Source organism: Myripristis murdjan, chromosome 19, assembly GCF_902150065.1.
Source record: "Myripristis murdjan chromosome 19, fMyrMur1.1, whole genome shotgun sequence".
Lineage (NCBI taxonomy): Eukaryota > Metazoa > Chordata > Actinopteri > Holocentriformes > Holocentridae > Myripristis > Myripristis murdjan.
Genome location: NC_043998.1, coordinates 4,580,024 through 4,600,179, shown reverse-complemented (window position 1 = coordinate 4,600,179; position 20,156 = coordinate 4,580,024). Strand labels below are relative to the sequence as shown.

The following is a 20,156-nucleotide window of genomic DNA, read 5'->3' as shown; positions in this document are numbered from 1 at the left end:
TTTTGTCAGGAAGAAATCGTTGACATGTTCCAGTTGCCTCGGAAATACAGGGAATTATTATTATTATTGTCATCATCAATATTATTATTATTATTATTATTATTATTATTATTATTCTGTTTTGTTTTGTTTTGGGGTTTTGTATTTGCGAATGAGGTATTTGGGAAGAAGTAAAAAAAAAAATGCATTATCCTCTGGTACTATAAACATCAGCAGCTAAATATAATGCTTGTACTTGAGAAAGAGAAAAATCAGAAGAGAAAACTTTGTTAACTATAAAATTATTACCATCTTTTCACGGCCCTTATACAAATTTACAACACCAAAAATAAAGTGGGGATCAACTTGAAGTGAGACTTGTTTTACATTATTTGTTACAAAGACTTTTTGTGGTAAAGACCGAACTTTTTTTTTTTTTTTTTTTTTTTTTTTTATCAAGTGAATATTAAATGCTACTATAGCAGTCGAAACCATGTTGTCCTGAAGCAAAGCTCTTATTTTGGAGTTCATATCTCTATTAAAAGAACAAATGGAGAAAAATGAAAAAATATCAATATCACACTCATAACTTCTTTCGAGAGAGAAATTATTTTCATCAAAGATTTTTGTAAATCTTTATTTCAACTCATGAACATGACGTAAACGAAGAAGATAACGACATTGTTTACAAACAGAAGAAACAATAAGTAGTGCAGAGAAATAAGCATAACTAATAATAATGATAATAATAATAATAGACGCAAGTGTTTGACAGTAAAGTCACCTTGACTTTGATTGAAACTATCGCCAGATTCTTTTCCCTTTATTTGAATAAATTCAAGTAATGCACATGAAGTATACATGTTACATACATTTTTTTTATTTAAAAAGTGGCTGCATATATACTTTATTATAAAAATAACATAAAATAACATAAAAATAAATTACAGTCAATTACAATGAAATTGTAGGGTGTGCTAAGTAATTGTCGTAAATTTGAAATGCCTAAGTAATAATGCCTAAATAATATGTTTTTGCCAATTTGTAATTTTTTAGTTTAAAATGTTTAATAGTTACAAATAAAATATGATTAAATTATAACAATTATTATATGTAAATTATATAAATTCTATTTTAATTTATAGTATATTTTTAAGCGGAATCGTTTTATGGATATAATATTTAGCCAAAACAATAATGAAATTATAAAATCGTACTCGTAAACCAAGGACGCGACGTGATTCGACACGCCCATGTTTCGTCTGCTTACGTCATCGCGTAGTTTTACGTAGGCAGGCGCTCCGGTTTCCTGGCGGAGAAGATGGCGGCTCCTGGACCGGGGGAGTATTTCAGCGTCGGGAGCCATGTCTCTTGCCTCACCTGCTTGGGCCAACGTCTGCAAGGAGAGGTGGTCGCCTTTGACTACCAGTCCAAGATGTTAACTCTGAGTATCCTTTGTGTGTTTTCGGGCGGCGGACGACTCTGTGGGCCTCCCTGGCTGCAAGGGCCTGTAGGGTAACCGAAAATATGTCAAATAGTGATCCGCGCAGGCGTAATTGGTGTGGTAGCCGAGTTGGTTATCTTTGTCCGTTTTTAAAATAGTTTCACTGACCACTTTTGTTCACATTTACCCATCCTCCATCTGTTGTAGACCCGGCTGGTAGTTGCCGGGGGCTGCTCCAGGTGCTTCACACCGGCTGCTGTGAAGTGCATGTGTTTTGATTGCACACATTGTATTTGCCAGAGCTCAACATGGATCACTATCTGGCAGCGGATTCTAGTAAGGCATCATGGCTGTGTGCTTGTCTCCACAAGCACAATCCGTTGCTAGTTAGCCAGCTAACTGACATGTAACGTTACCGCATCTGGACTTCACGCAGACATCTCGGTTTACTAAGCGCATTTTATGTGACTTCACCCGCAACTGTAATGAATTATCTGTGAAAAGCTAAGAATGAATGGTTAGTGAATGGCCACCTCTAGTCATATTGCTGTTAGCTTAGCTAGCATGCTAACTTTCGCCTGGTGCTATGGTCAGTCAGGCACATATTGTCGCTAACGGCTCGTTTTATCTCTATTAGCTCCACCAGCCTTAATTTCCCCCATGTTTCACCCAGTGTGATGGCGGTACTATAGTTTGGGATTTATTAGATGAATTAAGATACAACCCGGGTTCTGTTTTAATGTATTTAGCTTAATGGTTGTTTTATCAAGCATCATGAGTGCGATGCCATTACACCGAGCTGCTGAGCTGTGACAGGATGTCTCCTAGGGCTGCACGATATGGACTCAATTTCATACCTCGATATTTATGCCAAGTATTTCAATGCCTATACGATACGACCGTGGGATCACCCTTATTTCAGATTTTAAGTTTAGTAACAGTGAATATTAAGCCTTCAAAAAGCCAGCACAATAGAAGTAAATGGGTGTAGGAAAATGCAGTTACTTCACAAAGTGTTTTATTAACCAGAACAGACCAATCGCTGTCGTAGGCTGCATTAAAATAAATTAAAAACGATTAAAATCAAACATTTTGCTGAAACCCCTGCTTCAGCAAATATTTCAGGTGTAACAGTGAAAACTGAGCACGCTTCAAAAAACTGCATGTAGAAAATGCAGTTAGTTCACAAAATATTTTTTGGATCAGAAGACACCAGGCACTGTCTTAGGCTATAGCCCTAACCGTAAATTTGATATAATCTTTATCGTTGCCCTTTGGAGATATTAATATCACACATGATCATATCTAGATAATGATAAATTGTTCAGCATTAATGTCTCGATCCATTAATGGTGTGTGTTATGAACCTTAAGAAGGTGGCATGCTCAGTCACATCATTACCTACAATGAGTTTTTAAAAAAAATAACGAAATTTATACTAATTATAATGTCAAACTGGTCTATCCGCAGGAGAACAAAGTACAGCCGATCAGAGTTTTAAGGCGTAGAGATGATTGGAAAAGTAGTTATTTTTCCAATCATTTGTTTGCTTTTAATGCCCTGAAGTTTACTGTTCATGGCCGGTGCGCCTATTGGGTAACCTCACAACTGAATATAGATTTAAAATAGTCCTCTTGTGTCAGGTTTTGAATTTGATAAAATACGGCAGAACGATTTAAGGTTTAAGAGCTGGTCCTTCGTTATATTGCTCACAATGTGATTGAGATCAGATAGATTTTTTTTTTCACAGTTTATCTGTGCCTGGTGTTGAAAGTATAATAGGATGCACCAACAGTTTTATTTCCACAGAAATCCTAGCTCATTCAGTGACAGGTCACATTGTCTCTGTCGTGCCACACTGTTGTGTCTGTGTGTGATCTGTAAGTGCTCATGACTTCTGCATTTGTTTGTCTTTTACATGCAACCAATTCAAATTGATGAGGAGGCCAGTATGCCAGCAGGAGAAGTGGTGTTGGTTTAGAGAAAAAAAAAAAAAAAAAAAAACGGGCTTATATTAAAATTATAACCGATAACATACACACCAACTTTAGAATTTTTAAAGTTAGTGTATTTTTTTTTCTGTGCATGTAATTTTTTTTAAAAGGGTGTTAAGCTGGACGGTGCTGTCAACCCGGTTACCCCACCCTAGGACTAATGAAGAGCTCAACCTGAAATCAGTGCACTGAACAGTCCAGGCCTTGGCTAACCTTTATATCAGTGACTTCATAAAATCAGTCAGGATTTCGTGAGAGGACCGTTTGAGTATTTAATACCTGTGTGAACAAGGTAACTGTTGGGTGGGGTGGGGACAGGCGGTCACAAAGTTGAAACAGATGCCAGCATAATCATTAACCAGTAGTAACTCCACACGAAGTGCAACTGAATGTGTTTCAGTGGTAGTTTTCAGCAGTGAAACACTAGCAAAAACACGTTTAATAGTCACAAAAGCTGTTTGCAGTGTTCTGCTTTGCAGTTATTGGTATAGATAAAAACATACAATTTACTTTAAGGGCTCAGTTACAGGGGCTTGAGGGATTTCTTCATCCATGTTCACTATAGGTGGCAGCATTGTCCTTTACATGTCTGGCAGCATGCAGTGACTGGCACTACTTCTCACTGTCAGCCAGGCAGTGAGGAGTAGCGCCTCCTCTGCCTCTTGGGTAACTCTGTGCAGTCCAACTTAGCAGGTTCAAGTTCTCCATGTCTGATGTTTTTTAGTGTCATTTTGTGCTTTGATGTATTGTTGCAACGTTATTGTACCTTGACTCGGGTTCCTCTCAGAATGTGCTTCCTCCAGTGGAAAGCCAAACCTCAATGACGTCATCCTGATCAACTTAGCCTATGTTTCTGAAGTGGACATAATAAATGACCGCACTGAGACCCCGCCTCCACTAGCATCACTGAATGTTAGCAAGGTAAGTCCTTCATTGGCTGTATGTAAGCGTCTCGGTGGTTTGCATCTCATGTAGCCAAGGTTACATTTTGACTAATTGCAGTGTCAGTTAAAGCTGAAGTTGTGTAATCAAATTGTCTTGACATTGAAAACTCATGTAACAGAAGGCTCATATATTGCCCAGGGCAAAAAAAAAAAAAAAAAAAGTGTGTGAGAACTCTTCCCTGTTGGTAAAATATGTTTGAAGTGTGGATTAAGCCCTGTGATGAACTGGCAGTGATCTAATGACTACGTATATGCAGGGAAAGGTAAAGATGAATGAATGAAAATGTGTAATCCAAACATTTATATTTATATTGCTGAGCCAGGAACAGGTAATGCTTTGCTCGAGCAGTTGTGTACATAGATTTGTTTAAGTGAATCACTTCCATTCCTTTCCGAGTATCGCCTTACAGAGCAAGAAGGCACAAAAGAATAATTCTTTCAGCTTCACCGAGACGTAGAACACAATGTTGATAGATTGAGTTGTGGGGGGGGAATGAATGTAGCATTTGTGGTTAATTTAATTAAAGATAAGAAGCTATCCTTGTTACAAAGTTAAAATTTGTTTGAGTGTCATATCTTCTTCTGAATAATTCTCCACAGCTTGCCAATCGAGCACGGACAGAAAAGGAGGACAAGCTGTCCCAAGCCTATGCAATCAGTGCTGGGGTTTCTGTGGAGGGCCAGCAGCTATTCCAGACTATTCACAAAACGTAAGCACTTCATTCACTTGTTCATTCAGAGAACCACAGCAGGGGCAGCTCAAAGCTCAAGATGTTCAGCAGCAAAGGTCAAAAGCTCATCATTCTTTGAAAACATAGCTCATTTGTAGAAGTGCACCAATGCCAGTTCAGTTCAGAGCTACGAGGAGTGCCAGGTATTTCATTAAGGAGATTGGCTGATTCGGGTAGTGGTTGACAGTAAATCGTGCTGCATTACTTCCATTTACTCATCACATTATGCATCAACTTGTGGTTAACAATGGTTGTTGCATACATGCAATACAGTCTTCGGTTAATGGAGACAAACTAGAAAATGGATTACATGAAATGGTTTAAAGGATATAGTTTCTTAAATGTGAGCAGAAAGCTTGATTCCACAAACTGCAGCATTTCAGCAGTTTTCATGTTAGAGTATCTTACTTCTGATCAAACCTTTCAAACCAAAATTCTTACTTAAGAACATGCCACAGAGTTTTTTGAGTGATACAGTGCACCCAGATGAAAATGACTGTAAAAATCTGTGTGAAAGAAAATGCATTTCTGTTTCAAACATTCTGTTCATAGCATGTATTTATTAAAACAGTAAAGAATGATTTGAATTCTCTCTCTCAAAAGAGATAGGCACTAACTTCTCCTCTGGAATCATTGTCTCTATATCTCGGCTGCTTCACTGTCCTTCACTCGACTTAAAGAATCACCACAGTGCAGACAGCTTTCTCCCTCCGCCAGAAAAGTGTTTTATTGTGCCAAAGTTTATGAGTATCTGTATTAACGCAGTTTCATTTTCTGATTCAAGCACAGCTGTTTGCGAGTGGGACTGGCACTGTTTCTGATAGTACAGATACTGCTGTTGCACCTCTACTGATCTAGAAAATAATCACTGTTGGCAGTATAATGAGAAAACATTTTGTGTCGGAGCAAGCTCTGTGATATACGTAATTAGTAACCAGCACTGTTTACTGCGGGAACTACGCCTTTGATTCACAAGAGCCTCTCTCTATTGAAGATAAGACAATTTTTTAGACAAAATTTGGTAAACAAAGTAAAAGCACTAAAATTGTTCAGTCAGGCGGCAGGGTTTGGCTGACTACAGCTGACTCCACTGTGTAAAGGAGTATATTTCAGAGGAATAATGACGTTCAGGCTCCCTTTACAAGGATCTTCTGTGACCAGTTTTTGACTGTCGGCTCAGAGTATTTAAAGTATCGGCTAGTAGAAATATCAAACAGTTCAGATTTAGACCATTAGGTGGGATATGTCCTGGGCTGATTTTAGTTAGTGTGTCTTTGGAATATAATTGATATAAACCTTTGTGGAAAAGTTTGTGGAAAAAAGATATATAAAAACCAACTCAGTGTGTTAAATGTCTCGTGGTATCGGATTAGAGCACTGACAAAAGTCTCAAATATCTGATGTCCTGTTCCAGCCTGGTATCAGACACCAGGATGGGTGTGTTGCTGTTTTTGTTGTTTTTTTTTTCTTTTTTGAGGTCAGATGCAGTTTGTTTCAACATGTCGTTGCCATTATTTAATTAATGATATTTTAATTTTAATAGAATCTGCATTTTACCCCTTTACCATTTGTTTTTTTTTCCCCACCTTGCGCAGTAATGGAAGCAGATATGCAGCCAAAGACTATGTTGTTGATGTTTTTGCCTAATGATGCAACCTGTCTGTTCCAAGCCTGGCTGTTGTTAGATCTAGTATCATATCACCAGTAATACTACACACGACAAATATCCTTACTGCTTAAGTTGAAAGTGATGCCTAGAATCAGCTGTCTAATGTAGAATTTGACATGGAAGTTATCGGATATTACTGTAAGTTTGTCTCTGTTATGGAGTAGTCAGTGAAATCATGGAGATGGTTTGGTAGGAAAGTGTCACAACCCTCCACAGTGAGGGAAATACATTAGGTTGTTTGCATCACAAACCTAACACTGTCTTCTCAGCCATGGACAAAATGTTGATGGGAACTTATTCTCTTTGCAGCATCAAAGACTGTAAATGGCAGGAGAAGAACATTATTGTGATGGACGACGTTGTAATCTCACCGCCTTACCAGGCTGAGAACTGCAAAGGCAAAGAGGGAAGCGCTTTAAGTCATGTACGCAAAATAGTAAGTATCCTGGTTTACTGCCTCTGCTACACTTTTCTGTGCCACCTTGTGTCACAAAATACGCAGGACATTATGTTGTCTTGGTGGTGTCTCTCTACGTGGAGACGCTTTGTTGAGAAGACTTAGCTGACCACATTACATTTAACAAATCGTGAAGCTTATGGCAGATCATTGGGCAGCTCAAGTACCTCCTGTTTTCAGATGCCACTTTTACTTAATGAGTGTGTATTCTTTCAGTTTATTCATGCATGTTTTTTTTTCCCTTGCAGGTTGAGAAACATTTTAGAGACGTGGAAAGTCAGAAGTCCATGCAACGTTCACAAGCACAGCAAACACAGAAGGACTCCACTTTATCTTCTTGAGTTGGCAGTGTGGGTCGGCCGGGGAAGGCGACGCGGGCAGTTTTGTTCCCACTGCCAGACTAGGTCGGCATTCCTTGCCCTCAGTCTGAGACCACGAGGAGGAGCGCTGAGGGCCCTGGGTCCGGAAGATCAAAAAACCATTAAATGAAAAAGACAAAAAAGAAAGAGGAAAGATTAAATCTTAAATTAGACTTTATAAAGAATAATTTAAACATGAACCATAAAGCAACCATAGTTTCCTTAACTAACTTCTCATTCTGCCCCCACTCCTCCCCTCTTATGTCCCTAAAGCCTTTTCTTTTCCACCCTCCTTCCTTTGCCTTCAATTCCATTTTCTCAAAAAGATAAAACTAGAACAGTCAGAAAGGCTTGTTAGCTTTATTTTCTGTCATTGTTTCCTTTTTGCTGTATCCATGTTCTACAAGTGTCTGTATTTTCTGTATTTTAAACAAAATGTGACTTGAAACGCCACACTTTAAAAGGACATTTTCTAAAATAAAAGTAACAAAAATTCTGACTGTAATACTGTAATTTTAACAACTTTTTGAAGTACTCGTGAAGAATGATTTCAATGCAACATTAAACACAATCACTTGGTTTTGAGTATTGAACCCTAAGGAAACAGATGGTGAGGACTTAGTAATGGATCAGTGTTTAGCAGCTCTGAGAATTATTTTAGGAAGTTGTGAAAGAAAGGATACGATTGTTTGACGTTTAGTTGGTGATGCTTCTTATAAAGAGATCACTACCGTTGAAAAATTGCTTCTAATGTGATGAGTCATACACTGTCAATTTTTTAAAAGGTTTTTATTTTTTATTTATTTATTGGGTAGTCCCTAAATTTCTCTGTAGGTTTTGCCTGGTAGCCGTATTGTGATGGATAGGGGTAATTACAGGAACTGCACCTATCAGTTCTGTGATTAGCTCCACATTGCATTAATTATTTAAATGCCCAAAGCCTCTGGTTTCCCCAAAGTTACTTGACATCATTTACTGGTGTCCTCTGGGTAACGGAGAGCACTTGACAGTAAATCAGATGTGCTACATCTTTACTGATAATTTGTGGTAGTACTCATGTTTTTGAAGGCAATTAGTAATGTGTGCAAATTGTTACTGCCAGTGCATTCAGATCTAACTGGGAGCAATCGATAAGAAGAACGGTGTTTATTCAGCCCGGTTTCAGGTAGGCTTGTGTAGTTTTTGGGTAACACCTCCTGTTGTGTTGACCTCTCAGGCTGTTCTGTGGACTGTCCTCAGGTTAAACTGTATCTACCGGTATGAATTAACTTTGAGTCTCAATAGCCTTGATGGTAACATTCAGATTTGTTTTGGAGGTCAAAGTCACTGCGCTCTGCCAGGGGGGCAAAATTTCTGTCATTTTTACCACCGTGGGTAATAAGCTGATTCCCTCAGTAACCCAAAAACAGTGTCACGAGCTCCAGCTGTCCTCAGGTGATGAGGCTGCATAAACCCATGATGTGATGAGATACCAGGAAAGAAGTCACTGATCTCATGAATACTCATTTCTGTTTATCTATATCATGCAGTAGCAGATGCAAATCTGTATTTTGGGACCGGGTCCAAACGAGGCCAGGTTTGTTCCCTAGATGTGGTTCTGTTTTGTGGTTCTGTATAAGCCCATAATCCCTCTCTAATCAGAAATATTCAACGTCCACTCACAGGGCATTCACTGAATCAACATGAACAGTTCTCTTGTGTCGTCTCATCTTGTCACTATCTTCATACATTGGTCTATAATTAATGGTGTCCTTCAGATTCAACAAAATCTTTGCCCACATAGAACCAAAATGGTGAGAAAAGACTGCCAAAAAACTCAGTGTGCCAATGAAGAAGGTTTATTTACAGAAAATGATAAGCAGAGATAAACCGACCAAGATTGCAGAAATGAAAGCAAATGATGTGTCACTGTCTCCAAGGCCAAATTAATAAATGAAAAAAACAACAACAACAAAAAAAAAACTAAAGAATAAGCAAGCAAGGAGCACTGGTTCTGATGTACAGCTCCACTGACGATCAAATGAAGCTGTGGGTGATCCAAGCTCGCAGAGAGGGCCGTGGCAGACCTGAAACTCGGTGAGAGAGAGAGAGACGGCTCTCTTCCAAAAAGAGGCAAGAGGAAAGTCAGTGGATGCAAGTCATGTTGCGTGATAAGGTACTGGGAGAGAAGTCGACCTCATGAATAATCTCATATCTGTATCATGCAGTAGCAGATGCAAATCTGTATTTTGGGAATGGCTCCAAAATAGGCCAGGTTTGTTCCCTAGATATGGTTTTGTGATTATCTGTATAAGCCCATAATCCCCCTCTAATCACAAATATTCAATGTCCACTCATAGAGCATTCACTGAATCGACATCAACAGTGTTGCCTTGAAGCTGTCTTGTTGGTTTCTTCGTACACTCATACAAAATTAATAAGGGCCTTCAGATTCAACTTGTGCACAAGAGGTTAGTCATGATCTGCTGCCATGCCTTGGATCAGGAGTGAGCGGACTCTGGCCTGAACACAGGATGCCTTCCAGCTCCCAAACGATGGTCGGTGTGATGCCTCTCCTGCCTCTGCTCTTCGTCACGGTGCTGAGCTTCAAGCTGTGCCCCAACCACTGCCTGTGCTACGAGTCGTCTGACCTGGTGGACTGCCGGTCTCGTCAGCTGGCACACATCCCTCACTCTGTTCCCCATGGCACCTGGCTGCTGGACCTGAGTGGGAACGAGCTGACGGAGGTACGCAGCGGGTCCTTTATTGGGCTTTGGTCACTCAGGATCCTCCTCCTGTCCAACAACAGCATCCAGACTCTGCAGCCACAGGTACAAAAACAGGAATTGTGTTTTATGTCATTTCCCCTCCCATTATAGAATGCCTGGTAGTGAGTACATAGATTTTGTCTGTGAAAAGCTACCTCCATGCAACTCTGCTGGGTTATATATTCATGCTTATTTGTAATTTCTGACACCTGTGAAGAGCAACTGATATGTTTTGCATTTTCCATCAATGTCACTTTTCATCATTGTGTTAACTAATTAATTCCAGGCACTGTCATCTCTACAATTTCTGGAGCGGCTGGACCTGAGTTTTAACCGGCTGCGCTGGCTCCCTAAGGATTTCTCTGAAAGCCTGTCCTCCCTCCAAGAGCTGCGGCTAGACCACAACCTGCTGCAGCATGTGGACTCCCCGTCGCTGAACCACTTTGAAAACCTCAGGAAACTGGACCTCAGCTACAACCGGATTTATGCGATGGAGTTCAAGGTGCTCATCAGCCTCTCTCGCCTGAGCCTCCTCAACCTGGCGGGGAACAAGCTGAACGTGCTGAAGGATGGCCTGCTGACCCGGCAGCAGAGCCTGGAGGTGCTGCTTCTCAGCCACAACAACATCTCGCTGATCGAGACCGAGGCTCTGACGCCTCTACGCAGCCTGACTCTGCTGGGTCTCCAGGGCAACCAGCTGGAGCACCTCAAGTTCAAGACCTTCCTGAACCTCCAAACCACCAGCACCCACCTCCAGATGTCCCTTAACCCCTGGACCTGTGACTGTGACCTGCAGCGGGTCTTCAGCAAGATCCACCGCGTTCGACACCTGAAGGTGGAGGACTATGCAGACATCATCTGTCACGCCCCTCCTCAGCTGGCCGGGGCCACCCTGGCCTCGATGGACAGCCAGCTGTGCATGGCTGAGACGGTCTCAGTGCTGGTCATCACCATCACTGTCATGCTCGCTGTGATTGGTGCTCTGGTCAAGGCAGAGCGCAACCGCAAGAACAAGCAAACTGTGAGTGACACCGACTCACAGACACAAGAAAAATGATGTTTAGGCTATGAGAGTGTTTTGTGACTGTGGTGTACTCACTGCATTGGAGACTGTTTGCCACACACCTCCTATCACTTACAATATGTATTTCCATTTTGACCTGCCACCTGCATCAAGTCTTCAGAAACCATGGTCTGTAGAATGGGACCTAGGTGAGGACTTGGGCTGTTTCTGAACATCTGTGGACCTTGTTTAAAGCTTTTGTTTAGCTTGTGTCTGTATCTGTGACCATGCGGTGGCAAGGACTGACACTATCAATATCATCAGTCCCACATTTTTAAAATCCTCATCACCACTTGACCTTAAATCAAGCCCTGCCCATGGTTCTCTCTTTTATAAAATTCTCCTTAAATGCCTTGAGAACTGGTTGAGATCTGATCTCTGGGCTTTTTACTCATTGTTGGCTATTTTTAACAATGCTGCACTTCACTGTCAGATTATAACAAATTATAACTCACTAATATAACATACATCATTTTCTATTATTAGAGGAGACACTGACATGGTGATATTTGTCACTTCATCATGGGCGCCTCATCACTGAAATTTAATTTAAGTTTTAATATTTTGGTGTGCTTGTAGTTCATAAACATAGGGAAAATCAAAAAAATCTAACAGTTCTAAACATGCGTTGTCAACTATTCTCTCTTTGCAAAGGCACAAAGTTCAAGGTGGTTCAGTTAAATTAACAGATTCTTGTGATACACATTTGTGCAATGCGGCTCACAGGTCTGAATCTCATCCCCACTGAGACATTGTTTTCCTTTTTGTCAGAAGCCTGGTGTGAACAGGCGTATAGATGCAGTAAGATCATCCAAGGCTGCACTGAACCTGAGTAAGGTGCAGCTGAACCAGACTTTCATCTTATCCTGTTGAAAGCAACGAGGCAGTGATGTCACGTTCGGCTTGTAATAGAAATAGGAATCATGCAATTGCATACATTGCCTAACTTTGCAGACTGTGTTTCGTTATGAGAAAGGCAAAATGGAAAATAAAGATTTGAAGCGAGCAAATTGGATTTTCCGTTTTACTCAACGCCAGCAGAAAAACAATTTTATAGCTTTTTGTTTTACTGCTGTTAAAAAGTTTTGAATCCCTCTAAAACTGTTCAAAACGTTTTGAACTTCTCTAGCCTCAACATAAATGTAAGATCAACTTGGTGTGTATTTTCATAGCAAATCTATAATCACAGAAATTATTATTATCCAACTTAAACAGCAGAAAATTCACAATAAAACTGTTGTCTTTGTCCAGGGATACATGAAATGTTTGACAGCCTCTTCAGTTTGAAAGCTATCCAAATAAGACATCTGCACATTTCCCACACACGAGGCTGTTATATTGAATCAGTTGTAACAGCATGATGTAAATGATCATGGTTATCATGCTTGCATAACCTGCTGCTGAGTCAAGGGCAGCCTGGCAGACGAGGTCATTAGGTGTGCTGGTGTAAATCCAGCCTAAATCAATGCAGCACCACTTACATCCAGTCCAGACAACACCGCAGTTTCACTTCCAGGAAAGAGGGACATCCAAATTAAACAGCTCTAATTAAATCAGATTTATTTAAACAGCATTTTGTGCACTTGTCAGTGGAATTAAGTAGTTTGATTTACATGTTTAACATATTTTTGCAAACATGGATGATAATCTTCATTTTGCTCACTTTTCTGGGAACTGAACAGAGTTTCATAAAAAATGTGAACAGTATGTACACAGCAGATACAAAACCAGGGCTTATTATGAAGTAACATGGCGACCTACATTCATAGGAATGCACAGTTCAAACAAATGCAAAACAACATACAAAAAAGTGTATAATACAAAATGGTCATAATTGTAGCCCTCCTGTTTCAGACATAGGCAATACCAGATAAGTTAAACTTCAAGTTTCCCTTTATTTCTTCCATCATACATAATAAAATATTTACCCATTTAGTGTAAAACCGCAATATGACCGTTAACTTTTTTCGAATCCAAGATAGCTTTCCCTGTAGACGTTTTACCAATACTCAGTGTCAGGTTTCAGAGCATAACAATACAACAGAGACAAAATGTAAACATGAATCTAAATAAATTATTGGAACTGCAAAAAGGAAGCTCATGTTTATTTTCTTGCAAGAAAAAAAAAAGAAGCTGACTGCAGGTAAACAGTGACAGTCAACATGGCTTACATTGTGCAAGTGTCTAACCATCTCACGTGGATTGTTTGAGTCCTGAGAGGCCACTGAGCGATGGTGGCTTGAGTCCAAAATCAGGCCTACGATCGTCATCCAGCACCGACACCTCAGTCTGTCAAGCTGTCCGTGGGAGCTTGAGCGCTCAGCCGTCGGTGGCGAGGATCAGCACGGCGCCGAAGATGCCCACGTTGTGCCCGATCAGTTTCATCTGGTTCCAGAACTCCACCCTGCGAGTATTGTGCCAGTAGCCTAGGTTGCCGTCGATGAAGAGGACCACCAGTGGCAGGACGGTGGCCAGGATCTGGGCGGCCAGGCGGATGTAGCAGCCGGAGAGGAAAGCCAGGGCCAAAACCCCAAACAGCACGACGAGCAGCATCAAAGTGATCTCTGCCCCGGGGATGTGGTTCAGATACGCCAGCCTGTCCTCCTTGCTGTGCTGGAGGGAGTACACCTGGTGGTGGGAAAGCGCCACTGCGTTAATTAAATGCCAAGCACTAAAGGCAGCTTTTTGTTTGTATATTCTGTCTTATAACCCCCAACCATTTATCTGGTCGGTCTTTACTTAAAAAGCATTCTAGATAAAAACTGCGATTCAATACTCCGATTAATTGCAGCCCTTCTACATATAGTTGTAATTCATTTTTAAATGCATGAGGTCCTATTCTCCTCTTTATAAATGATTATCTGCTGCCCTGCTCTGTGCTAATTGATTCCAAATAGGTCTTTCTCATGACATATGGAGGACAAGGAGGCGCATATGCACAGAACAATTGTTCTATCTAGGTCAGACACTGTGAATCCTGGGTGATGTTTCGCCAGTACAGTCTTTTAGCTTCACTTTTTCTTAACCATTTTTTTTCTAATTCTTAGAATTGTATTGTCTATTTAACAAAATGTACCTCAGTATGGGCTTCACTATAAGGCTTAATCACATAAATGTCTACTGGTTTGCCTTGGCAATTTCTATTCCTGCTCTGTTTTTGTTGCCTCTTTATTATTTCTGATGTTTCTCTTGGGTTGTAAAGATTTAGGGTATCTTGATAAGCTCTTCCCTATGAAATCCTGTCTATGATTATGAAGGGTCTCACCATGCAGATTAGATAGACCCCGAGAAAAACTTGTCCAGTAGACTGCAGAGATCTGGTGCGAGGTTTCTGTCTGTACACCTCCCCTGCCCCGCTGGCTAGGACCAGAAAGCCTCCTATAATGGCCAGCGCTCTGGAATACATTCGTACCTGCAGTGCAGTAAGGTTCAGTCAGTAAAGATTACAGGCAAATTTCCCCCACAGTCAACCCCAGTATGTAAATGTATATTCATGAATCCTAAGGACGGCCCACAGTGTAACAACAAAGACATTTTCAGCTGAGACATCGTGGTGTTCTGTGGACATTTCTGTAAACAATCTGATTAATATTTTCATCATATGATCTAAGCTTATGCTGATGTTATTTATATGCCTGCAGAAGGATCACCCTCAATGTAGAGAAGTGAGAAACTGCTCTTTTTAATCATTCATTCATTCCCAAGCCGCTTATCCTAATTAGAGTCATGAGACAGTCAGGATCAAACCCAGCTCAGATGAAACCCCATGCTATTATCAATGAGACTTTTGGAAATAATGTAAATATTCCTACGGGGAAGTGTGTGCAGGGGAGAGTCACAACCAACAATACTATCAGCCTCACCTTCAGCCAATCACCATAATGCACCTGTTCACCAACGTAAGATGCATAAGTGCTGATGGCCAGCTGCAAAGCAGCAGCCATGGCAAACCACCTCCTCTTCACCCCAAAGGACATGAAGCTGGCACACAGCACCGCGGCCCCCATGTCCACATACAGGTAAGGCACCTGGATGTCTGGCTTTCTGGAAATGGTGTAGAATCACAGGACCTGAAGTCAAACTCTATGACGTATTTTGTGCAAACTTTTAAACCAACTCTACTGTTAAAAGGCGCCAAGGAATAGCAAAACACCCCAGCGCAGCCATGTGGTAGCAGCATTACACAGGTATAAGTACAAGTGGGGAGAAAAACGATTCACTTAAGTATCCTGATTTTTTTTGTGCATTGATTTAAAGTAAGGATCATGAATATCACTGATATCCAATGAAATTAGACAACCTGAGGAAATGGTACCAAGCAAATAATGTTAGGTTGCGGACAAGGTGGCAAAACATCACTTCAAAGTTAGGCTAAACTTTGGCGAGTGAAAAACTGACATGGTCATTTTCAAAGGAGTCACATGACCCACAGGTCTCCCCTTTGCAGACATGCCCACCTTATGCTAATCCCATGCAGATGGGAGTACAAACCATGCAGGTTTTTGCATGCAGTGCAAATGTGTTACTTTGGCCTATTCTAAAATGGTGTATTTTTAATCATGTGATGATGTATCTCCATAGTATCTATTACACTGTAGTAAAACTTTTTTTTTTTTTTTTTTTTTTTAACTTGACATCACTGTACAAAATGACCTATAGTGACCTTTAGGATAATAAGAGCCTCATGACACTTTACAACCACAAACTAGTGGATAATTAAAAAACAAAACAAAAAATCACAATAAATCCTAAGATCAAATCGCAATACTTAAGAATTGCAATACATATCGAACTGTCACGGAATTATCGTGATAGTATCGAATAGGGAAATAAGCATATCGTCCCAGACTGAACACCTCTTATAAAAGAAGATATCAGCTTTTGAGTGCACATCAGTTTCAGATCAGAGAGCCGTGGTGGCCACAGGGGGGCCAAACCACCACACTAACATAATACACACCCAATACGACCAAGGGGTTCAGTTTCACTACAACTAAATTACAGACGGGCAAATTACAGACCATGCATAATACACCCACTTGAACAGCTCCATATGAGTGCAGCCACTGGAGAGGACTGGTCTAATTGCTGCAATACGACACCTTCACTGTTAGCCAACAAGCTAGCACTTATAGTTTCAAGTGCAAATCTGTGAAAACGCTGGAGTACAGTTAAACTTTCCGATAGCTATTTTCTCCAGCTCTAAATTGTTGTAATGACGGTCCTGTTGGTGAAGACTATACTGAAGTGTAACTTTCCTGGATGTGTGTCCAACTCCAGCTAGCTAGAGTCAGCAAAACAATGCCAGTCCCTGATATAAACCTGTTTATTTTTTTACCTTTTGGCGTCGGCTCGCTCGGCGAACAGCATCAGCATGCTAAAGCAATTCCAAAATCCAAATCGGGTCAGAATAAAAGCCCCGAACTGACAAATTAGCCGTAGCACTTGTTTCCTTGTCGGCGCTGTCATGGTTGTCCTGGTTGTGTGTCGCTCCGCCAACGGCACTGCGATGTTTCCATCTATTTCCGGATAAAAGCACCTTTCAGAATAAAAGCCAAGTCTCATTCCACATGCTGTATCTTCATACGAGGCAAGGCATTTAACCCAAACAGCCTTTGTGGAGCTTTTATTTTGAAACTAACCACTTCCGTCACAAATGCGCCTTTTACAAGCTATCACTCTTTCTCCCTTTCTCCTCTCTTTCTTTTTTAAAAAATCTTTATTGATATCACCTTCACGTGCATGAGTTCAACGATATATTGTACGAAGAAATGGGGAAAAAAATACTAAAAAATATCTTTGGGAAAAATAGACTCGATTAATATTAATATATATATATTTCTTTTTTAGCGTTTATGAGTTTGATAGTCTTTATATATTCTTTAAAGACACATTAAAAAGTTTTAACCTATTTCCCATATGGAATAAGTTATAATTATAAGTTTACCGTGAAATCAGTGCTAGAGGCTACAACTCTCATTCCGCATTCAGATTCAGCCAGTTATGTAATTTCCTGGTGTTCAGTGGATTTATGCTTCTCTGTTGAAAAATGCCACCGCAGCAACCAAAGAAAGAAAGAAAGAAAAAAAAAGTCTTATCTCATGAACGTGTTGTGGTACAGCAACCAATGTGTGGTACATGTGTAGATATGACATCTGAGTGACCGTGACCGTGAAAATTGGTGCCATTTAGCCAATAGGTGGCGCTGTAGCATCATCATAACTTCAAACAGCCCCACTCGACAGTATTACACCGTTAGTCTTACTCATTTGAAATTTTGAATGCCTCCTCATTTTGTATACTTCTTCAATCTATTTTGCAAAACCAGTTTCTCCTCAGATATTATGAAACACTTGTACACTGAAGAAGAACGGAAAAATTTCTAATGGTAAATCAATCATTTTTATAATTTTCCTAACGTCAATCTCAGCACTACAGCTCAACGACAAAAACCCAAAAGGTAAGAAGAAATGTTTGAAATACTATTATTAATGTAATTATTACATTATGATGTTTTTATGTGACATATAATATGGATACATTTAATTTGATATCTAACTAATGCTTATCCTGTCACTAATATTAAAACAGCAAGTAATTCAATGCTTATCTGTCCAGTTTTCACATAATTTTCTTTCAACATATTCCTAATTTCATTGATCATGAGACATCGGATGGCTGGACAGGTGGTGTGCAGTTTGCTTTTGAATGAAATAGCTCTGCAGTGAGGAGATGAGCTGTCTGTTGTCTTCTACTGCCACCTACAGGACAACAGCGGGCACTACAGTTAGATAATGCAGATAAACTAATTAACTAATTAACTAATTAATTTGCAGTGGTTCTCAAAGTGGGTTCACCCCCCGTGGTCCGTGGGGGTCCTCCAGGATGCTCTCAGCAAAATGAGAAATAGTTTAACTGCTTATTTTCGGGTGCCTTTCACAATAAATCCAATCCAGCATCACTGATCTGACATTACAATAGCCTATATCATTTTAATTACTAGACACATAGGTTTCTTGTCATTATCAATGTTTTTCTTTCTCTTTTCTTTCTTTCTTTCTTTTCTTTTCTTTTCTTTTTCTTTCTTTCTTTCTTTTTTTTTTTTTTTTTTTTTTTTTTTTTTTACCTTAAATAAGGAATAGCCCAACACACAACAATGTACAATATCCCCCATCCCAAGTAACTGAATACATGAAATACTAATTAAGGAAAAAATAAATGAAACCTACGTAGACATCAAACAAGTGTAGTATGTTAATTAATCATGTGAAATTGTTGTCGTGTCCCAAAATTGGGGTTATGAGTTGACTTAGCTGCAGCCTCTTCAGGTCTGCAGGGGTAATAATCTAGAAAAAGTGAGCAAACCTTCATCAATGGCTCATCTTTTCCATTTAAGACGGCCTGTGATCTATAGTGGACGAGAGTGTTAAAAATCTCCATACTTAGGAGAAATTACAAGGAGCCTCTCAAGAAGTTTGTAGTGTGATGCAGGGAGATGCTGCACGATTTCCTGCAGGGAAGGCCCAACAGGAAAACACCAAGGTCTTTTTCCTATTTAAATTTTAAAATATCCCTCTAAGCACCTTGGAAATACCTGCTGAGAATCTGGGAATTATCCCAGAAGCAATGGAAATATGTCCCCTTATCTGAATGGCACTGAATGCACAGAGAAGTAAAGGGAATTATTTATTTTGTGGAGGATAACAGGGCAGTAAAGAATCTTGTCTCATGTCAACGTGGATCTGATCAAGTCTCCACCTGCCTGCCATTCATTTTCCATATAGTCAGTACCCAAATCTCTTTCCCATTTACAAGAAATATTTGGCAGAGGCGTGGAGATGTGAATAAAATGATGATATAAAATGTTTTCCATTGTGGCGCTGCAAGATAAATCTCTCTATGTCGCTACAGGGGGAGGTTAACAGAAAAGGAGGTAACCTGAGAAGATATATAATGCTTCATCTGCAGGTATCCAAAGAAATGTTCCTTGCAAATATCAATGTCTTTTGTAACTGCTGGGAGGACAGAGGAGCATTATCTTTAAATAAGTCACCAAATACATGAATCCCGCCAAGAGGAGAGCACAGATGAGCTAGTGCCTGTGGGAAAGTCAGGATTTTGGACTGTGAAAGACAGCGAAGAGTTCACATTTTTCCTTCCCATAAATTAAATTATATCATGTCAGACTTGGATAACGTTGTATATAACAAGATTGAACTTTACTTCTGAATATAGAGTACAGGCCAAAAGTTTGGACACACCTTCTCATTCAATGCGTTTTCTTTATTTTCATGACTATTTACATTGTAGATTCTCACTGAAGGAATCAAAACTATGAATGAACACATGTGGAGCTATGTACTTAACAAAAAAAAGGTGAAATAACTGAAAACATGTTTTATATTCTAGTTTCTTCAAAATAGCCACCCTTTGCTCTGATTACTGCTTTGCACACTCTTGGCATTCTCTCGATGAGCTTCAAGAGGTAGTCACCTGAAATGGTTTTCACTTCACAGGTGTGCCTTATCAGGGTTAATTAGTGGAATTTCTTGCTTTATCAATGGGGTTGGGACCATCAGTTGTGTTGTGCAGAAGTCAGGTTACTACACAGCCGACAGCCCTATTGGACAACTGTTAAAATTCATATTATGGCAAGAACCAATCAGCTAACTAAAGAAAAACGAGTGGCCATCATTACTTTAAGAAATGAAGGTCAGTCAGTCCGGAAAATTGCAAAAACTTTAAATGTGTCCCCAAGTGGAGTCGCAA

At 40.0% G+C, this 20,156-nt stretch overlaps 3 protein-coding genes across 3 annotated transcripts; 2 read left to right on the top strand and 1 right to left on the bottom strand.

The window, feature by feature from the left end:
• Positions 1–1,256: 1,256 nt before the first annotated feature.
• lsm12b (LSM12 homolog b) lies at positions 1,257–8,082 on the top strand. The gene is made up of 5 exons (XM_030078472.1): positions 1,257–1,427; positions 4,205–4,338; positions 4,962–5,071; positions 7,071–7,197; positions 7,467–8,082. The coding sequence occupies exons 1-5, from the start codon at positions 1,301–1,303 to the stop codon at positions 7,557–7,559; spliced, it is 591 nt and encodes a 196-aa protein (XP_029934332.1). The 5' UTR covers positions 1,257–1,300; the 3' UTR covers positions 7,560–8,082.
• A 1,839-nt stretch (positions 8,083–9,921) lies between these two features.
• Positions 9,922–11,782, top strand: LOC115378334 (leucine-rich repeat-containing protein 17). The gene is made up of 2 exons (XM_030078557.1): positions 9,922–10,387; positions 10,611–11,782. The coding sequence occupies exons 1-2, from the start codon at positions 10,091–10,093 to the stop codon at positions 11,379–11,381; spliced, it is 1,068 nt and encodes a 355-aa protein (XP_029934417.1). The 5' UTR covers positions 9,922–10,090; the 3' UTR covers positions 11,382–11,782.
• A 1,148-nt stretch (positions 11,783–12,930) lies between these two features.
• Positions 12,931–16,899, bottom strand: tmem101 (transmembrane protein 101). Its single transcript, XM_030078558.1, has 4 exons — positions 16,726–16,899; positions 15,251–15,431; positions 14,653–14,799; positions 12,931–14,015 (listed from the first exon to the last, which is right to left on the bottom strand). The coding sequence occupies exons 1-4, from the start codon at positions 16,854–16,856 to the stop codon at positions 13,707–13,709; spliced, it is 768 nt and encodes a 255-aa protein (XP_029934418.1). The 5' UTR covers positions 16,857–16,899; the 3' UTR covers positions 12,931–13,706.
• Between the last annotated feature and the right edge of the window lie 3,257 nt (positions 16,900–20,156).

Bases quoted from the DNA above. Each gene is read 5' to 3' on its own strand.
- lsm12b (XM_030078472.1), top strand. From the start codon at position 1,301: ATGGCGGCTCCTGGACCGGGGGAGTATTTCAGCGTCGGGAGCCATGTC. The intron at 1,428-4,204 runs GTATCCTTTGTG...GGTTCCTCTCAG, and splicing joins GTCCAAGATGTTAACTCTGA to AATGTGCTTCCTCCAGTGGA. The intron at 7,198-7,466 runs GTAAGTATCCTG...TTTCCCTTGCAG, and splicing joins TAAGTCATGTACGCAAAATA to GTTGAGAAACATTTTAGAGA.
- LOC115378334 (XM_030078557.1), top strand. From the start codon at position 10,091: ATGCCTTCCAGCTCCCAAACGATGGTCGGTGTGATGCCTCTCCTGCCT. The intron at 10,388-10,610 runs GTACAAAAACAG...AATTAATTCCAG, and splicing joins TCCAGACTCTGCAGCCACAG to GCACTGTCATCTCTACAATT.
- tmem101 (XM_030078558.1), bottom strand. From the start codon at position 16,856: ATGACAGCGCCGACAAGGAAACAAGTGCTACGGCTAATTTGTCAGTTC. The intron at 15,432-16,725 runs GTAAAAAAATAA...CACCATTTCCAG, and splicing joins GAGCGAGCCGACGCCAAAAG to AAAGCCAGACATCCAGGTGC. The intron at 14,800-15,250 runs GTGAGGCTGATA...ACTGCACTGCAG, and splicing joins ATTATGGTGATTGGCTGAAG to GTACGAATGTATTCCAGAGC.